Raw genomic sequence first — 19,508 nt, 5'->3', positions numbered from 1 at the left:
TGCGTCCTCTAATTTTCACCAATAAAAAAGGACGTTTTTGAAGTGTTGGTGGCATATTTAGAAACACAAATTAGCATCCTCAATTGCATTCAAAATTCTCTTAACTATTTTTTTTTGTTGTATTGTCACTATGGCAATACAATACAATACAATGGCCAAAGAAAGTATCATGCTTGCAACTTTTAGTTATTCAATAAAAGAAAGAACCTAGTTCTAATTAACCCATATACACAAAAGAAAAAAGCAACAATTTTAAATTCCATATATAGCTTATTCCCTAGCTTAAATACACAAAGTTTCTCCACCTATTTACACACATCTTTCCCAAAAGAAAAAAAAAATCCACAATACATGCATAATTAAACCTAAAACCCCTATATATATATCCCCACATTCAATAAATTCACCATCTTCTTCAATTGAGTATCATACAATATAGTGCTTGAATAATGTCCGGCGTTTGGGTGTTCAAGAACGGTGTCGTTCGATTGGTGGAAAACGCGGGAGAGTGCCACAGCAAGAAGATGCTAATACATGTGGCCTCAAATGAGGTGATGGCATCATATGCTGTGTTGGAGAGGAAATTGTTGCAGCTTGGATGGGAAAGGTACTATGATGATCCTAATCTGCTCCAATATCATAAGAGATCAACAGTCCATCTCATCTCTCTCCCCAAAGATTTCAACAAGTTCAAATCCATGCACATGTACGACATCGTTGTCAAGAATCGAAATGAGTTTGAAGTTAGAGATCTTTAGTGATAGTCATATGAGATGATCACCCAAGTTTAATTTCTAGGGTTTGTCTTTGTGTGTGTGTTTATTTTACTTTGTGTGTGTGTTTAATTAGGGATGATTGTCTCTTTATTGTATTATATCTTCTTGATTTGGGGTTGTGATGTAAGAAAAATGGAATAAGGGGTATGGAGATTGTAGTAATTTGACGTAGTGAACTTACAAGATTGTCTAGTTTGGAATTTTCAAGATAATTAAAGAGAGTGGTCTTTTTTATATATGCCATAGTACTCGTAAGTATTTAACAGAAGCGTTTCATCATTTTATGCACTCGTTTTAAAAAAATAATATAGTAAATAGTTAAAGTGGAGAAAAAGTAAAATTAGAGAGAGAATAATGTTGAGACTTTTTCTTCACTTTAACTACTCCATTTATTATTGTGCAGAAAAATTCCTCTATTAAGGCAGAATGGAGAACGTATGCATTATTGTTGAAATCCATGCACATGTACGACATCGTTGTCAAGAATCGAAATGAGTTTGAAGTTAGAGATCTTTAGTGATAGTCATATGAGATGATCACCCAAGTTTAATTTCTAGGGTTTGTCTTTGTGTGTGTGTTTATTTTACTTTGTGTGTGTGTTTAATTAGGGATGATTGTCTCTTTATTGTATTATATCTTCTTGATTTGGGGTTGTGATGTAAGAAAAATGGAATAAGGGGTATGGAGATTGTAGTAATTTGACGTAGTGAACTTACAAGATTGTCTAGTTTGGAATTTTCAAGATAATTAAAGAGAGTGGTCTTTTTTATATATGCCATAGTACTCGTAAGTATTTAACAGAAGCGTTTCATCATTTTATGCACTCGTTTTAAAAAAATAATATAGTAAATAGTTAAAGTGGAGAAAAAGTAAAATTAGAGAGAGAATAATGTTGAGACTTTTTCTTCACTTTAACTACTCCATTTATTATTGTGCAGAAAAATGCCTCTATTAAGGCAGAATGGAGAACGTATGCATTATTGTTGATATAAAGAATCGTGATTGGTTTTAAATAGTTTATATCTTTGAATTGTCGATTTTATGCTTGATTTAATATATATATATATAGACGGAAGAGAGATCGATCCTAACTCTTTCGATTCCACCAACTAATTAAGTAATTTTATAGAATATTGAGTAAATCCAGATTAATTTTCTAATTATTTTCTTTGTAGCATTAGTTACTACTAGTATCATTTACTAGATCTTTTCTTTGTAGTATTAATGATAGAGAACTAATAATAAGATATAGAAATACATACACTTATGTTGATAGAAGTAACACCATCAAACCGAATTTGTTGAGAAAGAGGATTTTAAAAATAATACTAGTAGTAATATAAAGTACTCCGGTCCTTCATCCCATCATGAGCGAATCACATCTTTCAGACACGAGATTTAAGAAATTGATATTTAAAAAGTTAAGTGGAGAGAGAGTAAAGTATGAGAGAGAAAAAAAATACTCTCTACGTCCACAAAAAATAGTCTCAATTATGGACGGCACATGATTTAACCGTTGCTCTATGAAGAGGCATAAAATCTGTTGAAAAAACGATTGAATTTAAATGAGAGTAATAGAAATTTCTATGCCATGTATAGATTTGAAATGCTGAAGATGTATAAATTAATTGTTCAGAAATATCAAATATAATGATATACATATGTAACATATACTTGATGGGCGGTGCACATGGGTGCTACCACATGCACATTAATAGGTGCCGTCGATGGAATGTAGGAGATGATTCCTAGTTTGCTTGTTTACTCTACTTTTATTTCTAGTTCTACTTATAGGAATTACAAATTCCAAACTTGGTTTATGATTGCGCACCTAAACCTTAACTGTCTGGAAAGACACTGATCGGTGTCTATGTCCCCTTGAAAAGGCAGGACGGTAGATCCACTTTATATTGATCTTTAATTAAGTACTATAATACTTTAAGTATTACTTTCTTAATCTGGCAATAGGATTCTTGTTTTGTTATTTTTGTATGTCTGTCAATAAAGATTTTTACCATATTCCACTAATTCATTTCATGAGGTCTTATGTTGGTGTTGGCTGAGTGACTTTTTCACTAGCCTTTTCTTGAGATCTTTAGATAAAAGTGTGCATCGTGAAGGTTAGTGTACGTGCTAGATTGGGCCTTACTATTCTTACATCTTTTGCTCTAAGCTTTTGTTTTTGCAGATTTTGTGTGGTGTAGTGTAGATATGTGTAGATATGCAACTTTCATCTGTATTTTTTATTTATGTTTGTTGTAATCAGTGTGATAGTCGTGTGACTAACCATCTCACGTAGATGTTTGTAAATCTTGCGAGACCGATCCTTGCATTAGTTATAAGAGCCTAACAACCAAAAATAACTAATACTACCAATTAGCATATATTAGTACAATATATTTCAATGATCATGTGACATTGTTTTGTTTTGGCAGATTCCTGCTTTAAACCCTCCCTCTTTGACAAAGATGCTTCCGAAAGGGTTGTTGATTTTCCCACCCTTAAAGACAATTAAAATATCCAACCAAATTTCTAAAACTAAAGAAAGGCTAAAGAAAAACATATTCTCCCTAAACCTAATGTGGAAGACAGCCCTATTTTTCCATACAAGTTAAGCTACTACAATATTTTTATAGACAGGAAAGAAAACTTTTATTTATTCTGTATCGAAGAATTCTATATAAAAGAATGGTCTATCATCTATGCTAGTATTTCCTTATGCTTGAAGAGAGGATTTCCAGCCCACCATGTTTTCTGGAATTAGGACTACAATTTTTCTGCCCCCCTAGTGTTCCTAGATCCTACTCCTTCCTACATAGGAGTGGGCAAAAATATCAAAAAAATGCCTACGTATTGTACCAAAAATTATAGAATTTTTAGTAATACCGTAATTTTTGGTAGGGTATGATATCATACTATAAGTTTTCGATACGGTAACGATATGAATTTTTTATACTGTGGTATATCGAAAATACAGTATATACTGATATTACCGGTATACCGAAAGTCGGAAATATATATCGAAATCAATACGTATCGAATTAACGATATATACTGTATATACCGATTAAAATAATAATATAATTTAATATTTTAGATTAATACCATAAATATATTCATTAATAATTTATTCATATATTTTTCAGTATAAAGTTGTGCAAAACGGTATAACGGTATATCGTGCCGAAGTTCGGTATACCGTACTATATGGCATATCGAAGTTCCGCATGATATACCAAAATATCGATACGGTAACCGTAGTGATACTACTCATATCGAAAGTTTGGTACACTGAAATTCTCGATACGGTAACAGTATGAAAATCTTTCATAGGGATATTTTTGGTACGTTATAGGGTATAAAATTTTCAATAAAAACAAAATAACTGCAACATCAAAGTATCCAATTTGCTTTGGCATTTCCAAGTTTCAAAATCCTACTTCATCCGTCCCTAATAATTTGTCATCATTTGACCAGGTATGAATTTTAAGAAATGTAATACAAGTGGGTTGAAAAAGTTAATGGAATGTGGTTCATACTTTTATATATTAATTTTATAATAAAATGTGAGTGACAATGAGTTAGTGGAATGTGAGTCCATTACCAAAAATAGTACTTAAAAGTGAAATGTGACATATTTTTAGGGACAGATAAAAATGGAAATAAATGACAAATTTTCAGGGACGGAAAGGAAAAAGTACAATATTTTAACTTTTTATTTTATTCAATATTGATTTTTCGGGCTTTACAAGTTTTCCTGATTTTTGGCAATTCTGTTTAGATTTTCAAAGTTCATATAATTCGATTTGAATTTTTTGGACAAAAGTTGAATGCTTAACAAAATAAATGTACAAATTCAGTTCAGTTTTAAGGTACTTTTCCAGGGGGGGGGGGGTGTCTTTAGTTTAGTCGTAGAGATTAAATAAGTCCCTGAGATCTAAAATTTTCATCAATAAAATCATCTATATCATTTCTTTTGTAAAACTGGAAAAAAAATGTTTGTCTATTTTACATTGAAAAAACAGATGAAGCAATAATATGGGAATCAAACAACATGACCCAAGGGAAGAGTTGTTGGCTGTTGGTACATGGAGAATCCTCTTTAACCACTATAATCGAGAAGAGACGAGTGAAGATGGAGGGCCGAGAATACTAACAGTTAAAACCCCCGCAGACAGAGAGGATGATGATGAGGACAAGGAAGAGGATAATTCCGAGCACAACCAACTTTATTTTCATGTTTTGGTACCACAACTTTCGCCGGAGTTGTGTCCCTCCTGTCTTGAACACTTGAGCCTGCAGTGACAACAAATCGGGCTCAGTTCTGTTTCATTTCATACAAACCCTTTTTCATACGCTAGGACTGAAAAAAGTTATGGGAATAATAATAGCTCTCAACTCACCGACTCGCGCAAGTCTTGAGCCTTGTCGTTGAGATCCGTTAGGTTTTGGCCTCTTTCTATAGTCTGCAAGATGCACAGAGGACAGTATGAACATGAACAACATATATACCGTATGAAAAATCAGCTCAATTGCACATGTTGAGATCACATAGATATGACACGTGTAGTGGATTGTTACTTGAAACGAAGAACGAGTTCAAAGCACTTGAAATGCAGAATTATATAAGATGAAAAGATACATTCTGTGTTAATGAACTCTTACTCTAATGATTAAATTTAATGTTAGAAATTCAGCATAGTAATTGAACTATAAGAGCAACCAAAAATCATACAGAGTTATCAAATTATGATCAAAAGCAAGATATACACACTGAAAAGAGCACGGTAGAAGAATTAAGCCTGCATTTAGCAAAAGCAGTAACGTAACCAGAAGCAAATAAGAGCGTAGTAGTATAATTTTTTAGTGCAGTCCATTTAGCCTACCTTGTCTATATTCTCCAGCATAATACTTTTGACTTCGGAAACTTGGGCTTTAACTTTCAATAGTTTCTCAATCTCATCAGCGTGATCAATGATATATTGCATGTGTTCTTTCATTAGAGGCCTGCAAGATTCTTCGAATTATACATATTTATCCAACGCTCATGTCAAAATACTAACATAAATCACGTTTTGTCATTTGGAAATGAGAAATTTACCCAAATTCTTTGTTGAGACTTTTTGCAACTGCTGTATCGGCTTTACCACCACCATATCTTTTCCTGAAATCAGCTTTAATGCGTTCCAAAAGTGCGATTGAGATCTGTTTTCCAACAGATTCTTTGGCAACGACACAGTAAGCTGCATGGGAGGTAAGCATCGCATCAAGCACTCTTTAAAAGGATAAAGCAAGCAAGAGACACTCAAGATAATTTCAGAAAACACACTTCAAGAGAAATTTCAATTTTCAAAGCTCAGTACAAAATTCTTATAACATCTATCTCTTGAATTTTAATACTATGTGCATATTTTTCCTCATTTATATTATTCGAAGAAGAGGGAAAGAAAACCAGTAAATAGCCTTTGAACGCGCAGCACCATGTTATCATGTTAGTTGGCCTACATATCATAAAATCCGATCAGCAGATATTTCCTCACAAAGTTCAATACTCTAGTCTAAACTCCACTGGCATCTTTAGATGCTGGAGAAAACAGGCCGATGTTTTCAGGCCAAAAATCAGGCATTGATTAGGGAACCGTCAAAATTTACAAAAACTTTCAAATTTCACTCACATAGACATCACTCCACCACATTATTGTGCATTAGCCCAAACTTAATAAATAAGAACATAATGGTAACAGAGATCAGACACATCAGTGCTCTGCAAATTATCATATATGAACTCAACGATTTATAACTTGAACTTTTCACATTCAACATTCAACATTCAACAGCTCATACTAGATTCCCAAATAAAGTTTTGGAGCTTTGATGTGATTGAGTAATGAGCAGAAAGCAAGTAGTAATACAAGAACCAACAACTCAGAACCTCGTGATGTTAAAAGTCTGCAAGATTCAGCCAAAACGAGTTTCGGTTGAGCCATCACGACACTACTACTAACAGTTCAGATCATCCAAAATCCTATAAAGCGACTCGTATTAGCTTTATTATCAGTCATTAATGGCTGAAACACATTTCAATATTGAAGTATATTAGAGTGGGAGGCTAATCAAGATATATGCTATTCATATTTCATTCAACAATCAATTCATTCCCAAAAGATCATTTTATTTATACAAACAACTGCATCCACGCATACATACCAACCCCTTCCTCCTTATCTATACAAATTTAACTCCAATATGATCAAGCACAAATGATCTTTTGGTATTGCCCTAACTTTTCTCACCACCAATTTAAATTTTGATATGAATCGAAACTGAAACAATTCTATATCTATAAACTCACAATTTAAGCTGTTCAGGCAATTAAAAAGAAAAAAGAAAGCAAATGAAAAAATCAAGAAAGCAAGTTCTATGAATTGTCAACAACTTTCACCTGTCCAAAATCAAAACCTAAAATAGATCCAATACCCAATTCTCGAAAACCTGAAAAGGGTAGAAAAAATTTCCAAAATTGGCAAACTACCGAAATTTCATGATAGCTAAAACACAAGAAGTGGAAACTAAAGATTCCCACCTCAGATCCAAGAAAAATCAGCTCAAATTCAACTCTCATTCCCCCAAATTGTAAACCAAATCAACAAAATCAAATTACAGCATAAGCCCAAAAAATCAAAATAAGTTATTTACCGTATCCATCTTCAACTAAGAAGTTAAAAATGTGGTGATCACAGTTGTAGGTGAACTTGTTGTTGGTGGAAGAGAGACGCTGCAAGCACTGAGCTGCGATCGCCGGAAAATTGCCTGTGAACTCGGTGTACTCCACCAGCACCATCGTGCCACGCGCCACGAAGCTGTATATGAACGATTCTTGGCCCATGGATGAGACGATTCACCGATTTCCGCAGCAGAATTTTGAAATTGAATTGAACCCCGCGGCAGTCGAAAGTTTCTTTCTTTAACGTTAAACCGCCGCTTTTTGGTGGTGGGCTGTTTCCGATTGGCAGCTTCTGTTTTTGGTTACTTCCTTTCTTGCTTTCTTTTAATCTACTTTATAACTTAATTACTACTTGTATTTATTTAATTTTCTCTTTTAATATAATCACTTGAAACACGAATTTGGTAAGTATGATTTGAAATAACTAATTTACTAACTTTTTTGAATCACCGAGTTAACACATTTGAAAGTTTATGAAATAAGAAAGGCCAAGTCTGGTTTCTAGAATGGTCTTGAAACATTTTTCAATAGCATTTCCTTCTGTTTTGAAAAAGTTTTTTTTAGATTGCTTCGAGATTGAGGAAAACGTGTTGCATTTATGAAGTTTCATTTTTTCATTTTATTTAATATATTTATTTATTAAAATGAGAGTCCGTGTAAGTAATTGTTTATTCATAAATTTTAGTCTCGCGTATCAACTTTAATCAAAATTTAAGCTCAAACGAATTCGGATAGATTATTGATGCAAAAATGTTTTTAGTTGTCAATTTCAAATTCAATTTAGAATAGTTTGATTGGAATATATGCTATTTATGAAAAATAGGAATTCTTTTGCTTTGCAATTAAGGAAGCTTATTGAAATTTATTCTTTAATTGGATGGAGAGTAGTGGGGAAATAATTAAATGCTCGGCCAATTAAGATTTTCGTCAATTAGAATTGCAGCAGGATTTTGTTGACTAGGATTTTGAGATATAGATTTTCTTTCCTTTTCTTTTTTAAGAAAAGACACAGATTTTCTCATGACCATGAATCCTAACTCTGTGACCGTTATTTTATAGATAGGGACAGCGATATACATAGTCAAATCTTCAATCATATACTGCAGCCCTAAACTAATATAGTTTTATATTTTACTATAAAATAATATTAAACGGAGTATAAGTATGTACTACAGCTACTAGTAAAATTTTGTGAGTCATGTACTCAAAAAATAGTTTAAAATTTCAGTTTAGTGTAAATAATGGAAGTATAATTATTTTCCACATATACTTAAAAATAGAATTTAATTTTATGTAAATGGTAGAATATGATTCTATACTTATAACCTTTTTTTGTATATCGAATATTTGGATTACTTAAATTGTAATTTATGCAACTGAAATAATATAAAAAATTATTTTCAAGATTGGTGCAATTGTTGCCCCTTTGCAATGCGTGGACTAAACCTAATATACTGTACTTTGTTTAATTAGATCCACAAATTTTTGTTTAAATTTGTTCAAGATATTTTGATACTAGTATAAATGTGTTGCCACTATATATGTACCTTGATATTACTTGCTACTAGGAATAACAATTAATGTTGTGATGGATACAGATTTGTGGATGTAGGTAGATCCATTTCGTAGAATCATAGTCCTCCTAGAATAGGATCGAGCAAATCTGAACGGGATCTGGATTAGTATTTTTTATGACCCAATTCTGAATCGGATTTGGACCAACGGAAAAACTTTGAAAATTAAATCTAGATCTAGGAGGATCTTGCAAATAAGACTATTTTGAATTGATGTGAGATTTTGATTTTGTAATCTACATAAAATAATCCAAAGCCGAGACAAGTTTAGCCCTCACTGATCAAGTGGAAAATATCGCATTCCGTCCCATCCCAGCAAGACAAATTTGAGGGAGACTTGTTGCGAGCATCCTCTTTTGGCGGGACTCACACGAAGGGGTGAAGGAGGGAGAGTTGTCTCCTCGCCTCCACGGCTCCACCCACCCTACCCTACATTCATTTCATTCAAGATCAGTGGTGGATCCATGATTTGTCATTTGAGATACGAGTCGCATAATAAATAATTACATAACACCTAAAAAATAGAAAATAGCGGTAAAATAATATTTGAAATATTATTCAATTTTGAACTCGTGTATTTTAAAAAAAAATAAACCAAAAACTATAAGTAAAATCTAATTTATTTTTCTACGTGTCTTCATTTCCTCAAAGCGATGGGCTATATCATCATCAGAGACTTATAGAAACATTTCTTTCTCAATGAAAATCTCCAAACAATCATTCAATCATCAATTCTATTTCGCAACTTATTATCCACAAACGTCATTCCAGAAAATATCTCTCTACACTTGCAGTAACAGCCGGAAGAATCAAAATCAACTTGATAAGCAAAAAAGACAAAGGGGTAAGTCACATCCCTCTTTATTTCGACAAGCTTCATTAAAAGAGAACTAAGATCTTGTAAATTCTGAAAATTATGATCTCTTTTCATATCCTTCATAAATATATAAAGTTGACCATCAAGAGACCTCAAAGCTTGTATTCTGATTTATTTCCTTAGATGATTATTCCTTCAATATTCATAGCTATCTCTTGGTTTATTCTCTTTTATCTATCATTTGTTATTCTTTATCATAATATTTTATGTTATCTACTTAACTCAAATAATATCATTATATTAAATTACGTGGCAAAAGAAGTTGATCACTTGCGACTGCGACGAGACGAAAAGTTCATTCTATATTCATCTATAAATATCCCATTAATCACCTAATTTTTTTTTCACACAAAAAGTTTTCTCTCACTCAAATTTCTCTCTAAAGTTTTATTCTCATAATAAAAACTCTAAACTTTTTACTATTATTATGTAATTTTTCAGAACTTTTTACTACTAGTATTTTTAGGATTTTTAACTATGTACTCCATTTGTTTTATATTGGATGTATCATTTTTCTTTTTAATTTATCTTAATAAAAAATGTCAAAAAAAAATTTTCTAAAATTTCTTACACATTAATATATAAAATATATTTTCTCTCCGCACTTAATACACAAATACAAGTTCTTCTAAAATTATATGTCCATACACTCTAATTTTGTTAATGAATGAACCGGTTAAAAAATTCTTTATGAGAATCTATAACCTTGTTCTATAATTTGATTATATATAATGCGAATAATCCGCATGGATATTTTTCATGGAATATAAATAATAAATTTACCCGCCCTAATTTTGAACTGGACGATCTATTGCTCAATAATCGCGGTAGCTTTTCGATTACCACAGCTTTAAACCCCTAAAAATCACCTCCAAATCAATTTTCAAATCCAAATCACATTCAATTTTCATCATTGTACCGGTAGATTTTCAGATGGAACATCCGGAATCTATTCCTCATCCACCTCCTCCCTCCGAGGTATGGACTAATAAACCTTACTATCTTCTTCATTACTTCATTCATTTACTTGTTTCTTTTAGTTTGTAATATTTGCCCTTAATTTTTCACAAAATAAGAGAATGTAACGCCAGTTAATCTAAATATTAGTGTAACAGTTCCAATTCTATGTTTTTTTTATGGATTTGAGATAGTTTTTGAGTTAAAATATTTGAATTTGGTTATTTCAGACATTGGGTGAATCGAGGCAGGAGCTTGGCAGCAGAATACAGAATCTTAAACAGGTTTTCTACGCACTATTTTTCGGGGATCATATTTAAAAAATTAAGGGAAATGATTTTCGTAGAGAATTTCTACATACGTAATGCCCTTTAACTTTTTAATCAGACCGAACCGGTTTTATATTAACCGGTTGTATTATAAATTATATTATTTACTTACTAAATCACCCTTATTATATTTTAAATCCTAAAAAGAAACATTAATCTTGATATAAATCTCCAAATTAAGATTTTCATATCTATATACTCCTACTCCATCGTTAATCATTTTAAAGTTCCACCTTTTTTGCTCCTTCAAATATTTATCCATCCATTAATTAGTCTTGTAAGGTCCCACCTTTTATCTCCTTCAAATATTTATTAGTATCTGCAAAACAATTACTACTATAAACATTATCACTTTTAGTTGTTTGTTTATTCATTATTCTATCTTGATATTTCGTAGGTGAATTATTCATTATATTTCTAACTAAATCTCCTATTTCTACTCCTATACATAGTTCATCATTTAAATAATAAATATCCATATCTAATACTAAAAGAAACATTAATTTGTATATTATATTTTATTTTTGATTAAATTTATATTTTGTGTACATACTTTATATCATTAAATTAATTTGTTTATTAAATACACGTATTGAGGATATAGAGGTAGATTATGCATACATCGTTCATGTATTTTTTTTTTGGTGAGTATATTGTTCATGTATTTAATGACCTGTGTGTGGGATATAACTTTTAAAATGATTGGATGATATATTTTTAAATTTCTTCCTCTTTTGTTGCCTTTATTTAAAAATATATCTTCAAAATTTAAAATATTAAATAAAGATGTATTATTAGTTAATAAATAATATGAATCTCTTATCAAATCAGTCTTTATAAATTTTAATTCAAATAATTTAATAACAAATAATTAGTACTATGAAATATTAAAAACTTGTTAACTACTAATAACTATTGGACTGTAAATAATCATATCTATAACATATGATAAAAAATAATTACTTTTAATTAAATTGTAGTTTTGAATATTAATAAATTTATTCTTTTAGTAACTTTTTAGTTACAAGAATGTTTATAAAAGAATAGAGTGTTTAGCTCAATTCACTATAACATCTATCAAATTAAAATTTGATACTACATTAAATACTTCTAGTAACTAATTAAGTACTACTGATTTTCATAATTTTAGAATTTTTATTTTTTATTTTCTAAAATTTTGATTTCTTTAATCGAACCTCGATAAAAAAATCACATATTATTATCTTATTTATTTCATATTTCTAATATTTTCAAATAATAATTTATCTTTTTACTTCATAGTACAAGACTCCCTTTGTCATATAGAAATAGACCGAATTTTCTTTTTCGTTCGTCCCAATAAACATGGAGTAATAAATTAAAATTTGATATATGGTGTAATAATACTAATTGAGTTTAGTATTTACGGTTTTAATTTTAATTATTTTATAATTTTAACTCTTTAATTTTCAAAATTATAATTTCTGTAATTTATAATTTTAGGAAGATGTTGAACCCTGAAAAAAAAATTAATCCCATATTTATAACTTATCTATTTAATATTTTAATAATATGTGACTAATATTTTCACTTTTTTGTTATAGAATATTAGAGTTCTTAGCTTAAACAATTGTAACATGCAACAATTAAATTTGAATATATGATATATGAAATAGTACTCATTAAGTTTACGGTATTGATTTTAATAATTTCATAATTTCAATTTTAACTATTTACTTTCTAAAATTTTACTTTATTTTAATTCTTAATTTTTAGAACATTACATTGAACCTCGATAAAATAATCACATGTTCTTAATTTATATTAATATTCTTAAAATATATAGTTAATAAATTCATTTTCTTTAATATATAATTTTTGGAAGATTATGTTGAACCCCGAACAAATAATTAATCGCGTGTTCATAACTTATCTATTTAATATTTTAAAGATATGTATAGAATATTAGAGTTCTTAGCTCAAATAATTATAACATGTAACAATTAAAATTGAATATATGATATACTCCTATGAAATAGTACTCATTAAGTTTACGGTTTTAATTTTAAGAATTTCACAATTTCAATTTTATTCTTTACTTTCTAAAATTTTAGTTTATTTTAATTCTTAATTTTTGGAACATTACATTGAACCTCGATAAAATAATCACATTTTCTTAATTCATATATTTATTATTCTAAAAATATATAGTTAATATTTTTTCTCTTTAAAAATACTCCATTACAGTTCTTGGTTCATTCACTATACCATCAACAAATTAAAATATTATCATACTTATACTTCGTATGATATATAAATACTGATTGAGTTGCGTTCTTAATTCATGTATTTACTAGTTTTAAATGAAATGTGAGTGGATTGAGTTAGTGGAATATGAGGCCTTTACCATTTATACACAAATTAACCGGGACTTCTATTCATTGATGGACTAAAGCGAAAAAACGGGACTCATATTCGCAAACGGAGGGAGTAATTAATAAAACAAGCATTTCAAAAAAGAAAGAGTATATTTTTAAAATTAAATTTACTTATATGTTATTACTTTTTTTTAACACATTTAACTGTATTAAAATCCAAAAATATTTATTCAATAAATTATGCATATATTCATTATCAGATAATAAAATGTTTCAAAATAAACTATATTAAAATTAGTGTCCACTAAAGCACGAATTTAATCAGAACTTTTATTTTGTACTGCATTTATAACAGTTAATGAAACATAAAATTGGATGCAATTATTTTATATATTTTTTATTATTATATTACTATAACATTATAAAATTTAATTAATATAAAAAAATGAATATCGCAATTAAACTTTATAAGTTAAGAAAATATACAAACAATATGTATAATAAGAATTTAAAATTTGTTAATATTTTTAATTTATAAGTTAAATTAAATTAAATTTATAAACTGTAAATTTCTTATATCTCAATTTATAAATTTAATTTAATTTCTATAGTGCATGTCAAAGAACAAAACATACTAACAATATACAATATCACAATTATTATTTATAAGTATTTGAAACTAAAATTTACATATATTTAATAATTTTATTAATAACATAAAACTGCACATATGAAGATAGTGGGGGATGAGAATGCTAACTCTAAAAATGTGGTAGAGAGAGAGAGGAGAGAGACGAAAGAATTGCATTCAATCCTAGCAACATTTTGGAAGATAGAGGAGAGAGAGATAGGAGAGAAAATTGCTGCAGAATTTTAGCAAAAATAGGAACAAAAAGGGGAGAGATTATAGAAAAAACGTTTTCTAAAGTATATTTATTCCTAAAGGATAGATAAGTAATATATTAATTAATTTAAAAATAATAAAAATTTATGAACCGGTTTTAAAACTGAAATTCCTAAAATATCCAATTACGTACGTAGTTATTCTCTACGTTTATCACTGCTCAAAATTAAATAGCCCAACTTGAGTTGGTATTTGGAATCTATCCTAATCTAAAGTGACAGTTTGGTGAAAAGACAATTTTATCCTTCTTGGAGGGAATATATAAAGCTATTTTGTTTACTCTTTTTGGTCATTTTAAGAAATGACCACCATAAAATAGAAAAGAGGCTGATATTATTGGACCAAAAATCTATACAATCAAGAGGGACAGACGAGAGAGAAAGGTGAGAAGAAAAAAATGAAGAGGAAGGAGAATGAGAGAAATGCCGGTGGCGCCGGTTAGGTGGTTGTGCAGAACCACCAAAATACTCCGGGGCACACTACAGCGAGGGCGGCGAAGCGGGGCAGATGAATTGGCGAGGCTGTGCAGAAGAAGTGTCTGCGATTCAGAATGGAGGTCGGCGGGGCAGTGGCGGCAAGGCGACGACTGGCTACGAGAAACAATGAGAGAGAAGGGAGAGAATAAGAAAAAGAAGAGGAAGGAGAAAGAGGCACCGGCGCCGGCTAGGGGGTTGTCAAGTCCCTCTTCTTCCTCTCCGTCTCCCTATCAATGCAGCGGCAACAAGGTGGGGCGTGAAACCGAGATGTGACACAATGGCGAGAAGAAGGAAAGGAGAGAGACGAAGGAAAAAAAGAAAAAGCAGCGGTCAGTGGTGGGCGGCGCCGGCTGGCCGAGGTGGGTGGGATAGGTGAAGCAAGCAGGCGTGAGGTAGGGCGGAAGACGCTGAGATGCAGGGCGGTGAAGCGGTGGTAATAGCAGCACCGATTGGGAAGAGATAGAGAGAGAGAAATGCCGTATGTTTGAGAAGTAGGTTTCAATTATTAATTTATGGAGATATAATGTCTGGGCTTTGTTTTGGGCTGTTTAATGTATAGTGATATTATAATTTTACATTTGTTGATATTAAATTTATTAGCTATCGATTTGTAATTATAGGAGGAGTTGAATATTCATGACATAAGATTGTAATTGATTCCCAATTAATTTTAGAAATTAATTATAGCAACGTCTATATCCCCTATTATATTTAATTACATAAGTTATACTATCACTAATTGTATAAAAATAATTTATATATAATTTTAAAATAAAAATATTTTGAAATATTAAATTCTTAATATACACTAACCATTTAAATTATGCTTCCTTCGTGAGAAGAGAGTTGAATTGTATTCCTTTGTAATGAAAAATTAATTTGTTAAAAAATTATTATAATAAATACTTATATGTGATTATGCTTTTACCAATCTTTTTGATATATTCATATAATTTATTATTTCACAAATGTTGTTGTGGTTACTTTAATATTTTAATTACAATAAAATTTAAAATAGATTCATGTAAACAAACCAAATTAATCAACAATTTTTATTCCTTTCGAATTGTGCCAAAGCAGTTGAGTACTACTATAATTTCAACCTTAAAGGTGTATTTTTATTTTATTGATTTGTAAATCAACTTGTGGTATAATTAAATTGTTGTAATGGATATTTGTAGATATAATTATTTGTACGATAAAATTATTAATCGTATTTGTAGTACATTTCTTTTTTTATGAATTGTATATATAATGATAATTACAAGGTTAGGTAATCATATTTTGGAGGGTCAAATATTGGGTGACCATAAAATTGGCCATAAAGTGTTGATTCCTCAAATGTCTTTAATACCATCTGATTCAAAGTTGCTAACTTGCTATTTAGATTCCAACGACGACAATTTCCTTTAGCTATGTCGTATGCAATGACCATTAACAAAAATTAAGGTCAGTTTCTCTCTCATGTTGGACTCATTTTCCACTAAAACATTTTTCTTTCTATCTCTCTTCTTTACCAAATTTGCATTAAAGTTTATGTCATTTCAAAAAAATTTATTTTTAGGGGACGGAGGGAGTATATGATAAATGTATGTGACATATAAATGTTATGACAATATAAGTTTAATACTATTAATTTATATTTTTAAAAATAAATATATTGAGATGAACGGATGATAATTTGGTGTCATGTAGGATAATAATAATAATAATAATAATAATAATAATAATAATAATAAATACTCTCTCCGTCATTGAATAGAAGTCTCATTTCTTCCAGGAAACGAATTTTTATTTAATATTACTACACTCATGTTAGATTCTATTAAAATTGTATAAAATCATATGCTGAATATGAAAGGGTTCATTTACAGTATCTTGAGAGAAATACAAATTTCTTTTTGTTGTTGTTTATAATGTTATGTATATTCTTTATAATTACTTTATATTCTTATTTGTAAATATGTTTTTATATTATTTATTCTATATTCTTTATTTTAATATATTTAGCTGTAATTATATCTTCATTACTTGAAAATCTTTTGTCTCGTGCATAGCACGAGTGTTAATTGTATAAAATTGTTTATTGAATTTGAAATATTTGATTTAGGAATAAGTGAATTATTGATTTAGAGTGGGACAAGATAAGCATATACTCCCTCCGTCCACAAACGATAGATCTATTGTTGTTCGGCACGGGTTTTAATGTAGAATTAGTAAAGTAAGAGAGAGAGGGACAAAAAGTAAGTAAAGTAAGAGAGAGGGGAAGAAAACGTGAGTAAAGTATGAGAGAGGGAAGAAAAAGTAGGAAAAGTATGAGAGATAAACTTTCCATTTTTAGAAAGTGATCTATTTTTTCGGACATCCAAAAATGGCAAAAGTGATATATTTTTTGTGGATGGAGGGAGTATTTGATTTTGTAAATCTTTCTATTGTTATGAATTCTTATTTCCTATAGTTTCATTGGTATTAGTATTCATTATATGAAAAATCTTATGTCCCGTGCATAGCACGGGGGTTAATACTAGTTGTTTAACTAAATTAATACTCCTTGACAAGTGATTGTGATTGTCTGGATATATGTTACTGTATTTGTATTTACAGGTGATCAAGTAGTGTTCTGTTTCTTGCTCTTGAGTTCAGTAATTTCTTAACTTGTTCCTTTTCTTGCAATAAAATAGGACCTCCAGAACTGGAGAACGAAGCTGGACACTCAAGTTAAGGTTTACCATGATGTAAGTATTAGCAATTCATTTGGAGATAATGAATGATCTTGATGAGTTGCTATGTCTTTGTTAGTTGTAGCCTATCCTTCAACGTTAGTCTTACGAATTGTAGTGCTGGGCTCCTTATATGACTTAAAACTTGAGAGTTGTGGGCATTAATTGGAATTCGAGTCAAATTTATGTTAGTTGTATGGCACAATTGTACTATCATTTTGTATGGTGTGTTTTCAATTGTGTACAATGGACCAGCCACATACAAGATGTTTATTGCTACTTACACTTAAATAAGAGTTTGAGTGTTGGTGTTCGAATGTGGACAATTTGGAACTCCTACATTGGTATGCTTCTGTTACCATATAAGTTGTGCGCTGTCTCATCCTAGAAACTGAAAATTTGTCCGGACACAGCAATCGATATCACTATAAATCTTTCTTTTCATCTAAAGGTTGATGAATTTGATACATGAATCCTCCCGTGGTCCAGTGATCTGCTTCCTCTCTTCCTGCAGGAGCTCTCAGAGCTTAAGAAGTCGCTAAATGCTGAAGTTGATCAGCTTCAAACAGTTAGTTGTCGTCCTATATACGTATATATGCCTTACATATGAAATTACACACACTTATCACATTGCTTGTTTGTTATATACACAAAAGGGATTTCAAGAACTGATGACTGCTCTCCAACAGCAGCAGGAAGACGTTGCATCCAGCTTTAAAAATTTAGAGGTCAGTATGTTATGCCGACATGTCATTGATGCCATGTCTTGATTTTTTTAATGTAGCTTATTATGAGATTTTGTAAATCCTCAACAATTTTTCATAACTGCAGGATGATGCAGGAGAGGCGAAGCAGGTTGGAGATATAGAAAATAGCAAGATTTTAGATCAAGATCCACATAATTGAATATATTGAAGTTTCTTCACTGTTTATGCACTACCATTGCGATGCTATTATGCTAAATATGTCATCCATCTATCTAAATTTTAATTTCATTTGCCACTTTCTCTAGTCATTTGGTGGGAGTATCTTTCAAGTTAGTATGTTTTTCTTGGCCTTTCTCTGATGTTTATTATCACAGATGCCAATGCATGAAAATGGAATGGCTCTATTCGGAATTCCCTATAATTTTGCGTTGTGAATTGTAAACAATTATTTCATTTATTAGCTCTAGACCCCCTTCATGGCTTCACACATTTCCATGCCTATCAATATTCAATTTTTGGTTGAGGGGGAGGGGCCGTGTCTTTACCTGCCTTGTCTCCCGCTAATCTTGCATTAATACAAATTTGATGATTTCGTAGGTGGCCTTGGAATAAGAGGCACAAGTTATTTCCAAAGCTACATAATTTGATTTGGTGAAACAGAAATAGAAATAGAAATTTATTTTATAAACCAAGCTTACAATAGAAATTATACTCATCATCAATATCAATATTCAATAGTGATTTTTCATATGGCCGTGGTGATTCTAACTCCAACTAATATAGTTGAAATGAAAGTGTTACTACTACTAAACTGCTTTATATTGTCAGCAATGTAAATTTATCAAAGAATGACCAAGAAGTAATCAAGGTTAAAGAATGATCGAGAAGCATTCTAAGTTATCTCTGATATCTTCATTGTGTAATTATAGCCTTTTAAGTTAGTAGGTGGCGTCGTTTGCCACAACGGTGACACTATTTGATTTGAATACGGGCAACTAAATTTGAATAATTGAGTGTATTCGATCATTTATTTAATATGGTCATAAAGTGCGAATGGAAGGTTGGAATAAATAAGGTTGAAATTGCGTAGCGGTACTATGCTAAAAT

At 30.5% G+C, this 19,508-nt stretch overlaps 2 protein-coding genes and 1 long non-coding RNA gene across 4 annotated transcripts; 2 read left to right on the top strand and 1 right to left on the bottom strand.

Annotated features, from left to right (window-relative positions):
- The first annotated feature begins 311 nt into the window (after positions 1–311).
- Positions 312–1,012, top strand: LOC125193575 (flowering-promoting factor 1-like protein 3). Its single transcript, XM_048091400.1, has one exon. It carries the CDS (start codon positions 450–452, stop codon positions 756–758), a length of 309 nt encoding a protein of 102 aa, XP_047947357.1. The 5' UTR covers positions 312–449; the 3' UTR covers positions 759–1,012.
- A 3,749-nt stretch (positions 1,013–4,761) lies between these two features.
- On the bottom strand, positions 4,762–7,936 carry LOC125191965 (vesicle-associated membrane protein 724-like). Of its 2 annotated transcripts, XM_048089408.1 has the most exons (6): positions 7,473–7,936; positions 7,219–7,268; positions 5,878–6,019; positions 5,663–5,793; positions 5,180–5,242; positions 4,762–5,072 (listed from the first exon to the last, which is right to left on the bottom strand). In XM_048089408.1, the coding sequence occupies exons 1-6, from the start codon at positions 7,660–7,662 to the stop codon at positions 4,929–4,931; spliced, it is 720 nt and encodes a 239-aa protein (XP_047945365.1). In that variant the 5' UTR covers positions 7,663–7,936; the 3' UTR covers positions 4,762–4,928. The 2 variants fall into 2 exon arrangements, with proteins under 2 accessions (XP_047945365.1, XP_047945366.1); XM_048089409.1 differs by lacking the exon at positions 7,219–7,268 and having other exon boundaries at positions 5,663–5,783; positions 7,473–7,899.
- Positions 7,937–18,102: 10,166 nt separating this feature from the next.
- On the top strand, positions 18,103–18,699 carry LOC125192547. Its single transcript, XR_007171426.1, has 3 exons — positions 18,103–18,262; positions 18,351–18,422; positions 18,526–18,699. It is a non-coding gene; the product is annotated as an uncharacterized LOC125192547 (long non-coding RNA).
- Positions 18,700–19,508: the final 809 nt, after the last annotated feature.

Source organism: Salvia hispanica, chromosome 6 (genome assembly GCF_023119035.1).
Source record: "Salvia hispanica cultivar TCC Black 2014 chromosome 6, UniMelb_Shisp_WGS_1.0, whole genome shotgun sequence".
Classification (NCBI taxonomy): domain Eukaryota; kingdom Viridiplantae; phylum Streptophyta; class Magnoliopsida; order Lamiales; family Lamiaceae; genus Salvia; species Salvia hispanica.
Note: the sequence above shows the minus strand (reverse complement) of the source record. Positions and strands in the feature narration are given on the sequence as shown.

What these genes read in the sequence shown, in the direction of transcription:
- LOC125193575 (XM_048091400.1), top strand. Translation starts at nt 450, where the DNA reads ATGTCCGGCGTTTGGGTGTTCAAGAACGGTGTCGTTCGATTGGTGGAA.
- LOC125191965 (XM_048089408.1), bottom strand. Translation starts at nt 7,662, where the DNA reads ATGGGCCAAGAATCGTTCATATACAGCTTCGTGGCGCGTGGCACGATG. An exon ending in CTTAGTTGAAGATGGATACG is followed by an intron (nt 7,269 to 7,472) that starts GTAAATAACTTA and finishes TACCCTTTTCAG; the next exon opens with GTTTTCGAGAATTGGGTATT. An exon ending in TGCTGGAGAATATAGACAAG is followed by an intron (nt 5,243 to 5,662) that starts GTAGGCTAAATG and finishes TGCATCTTGCAG; the next exon opens with ACTATAGAAAGAGGCCAAAA.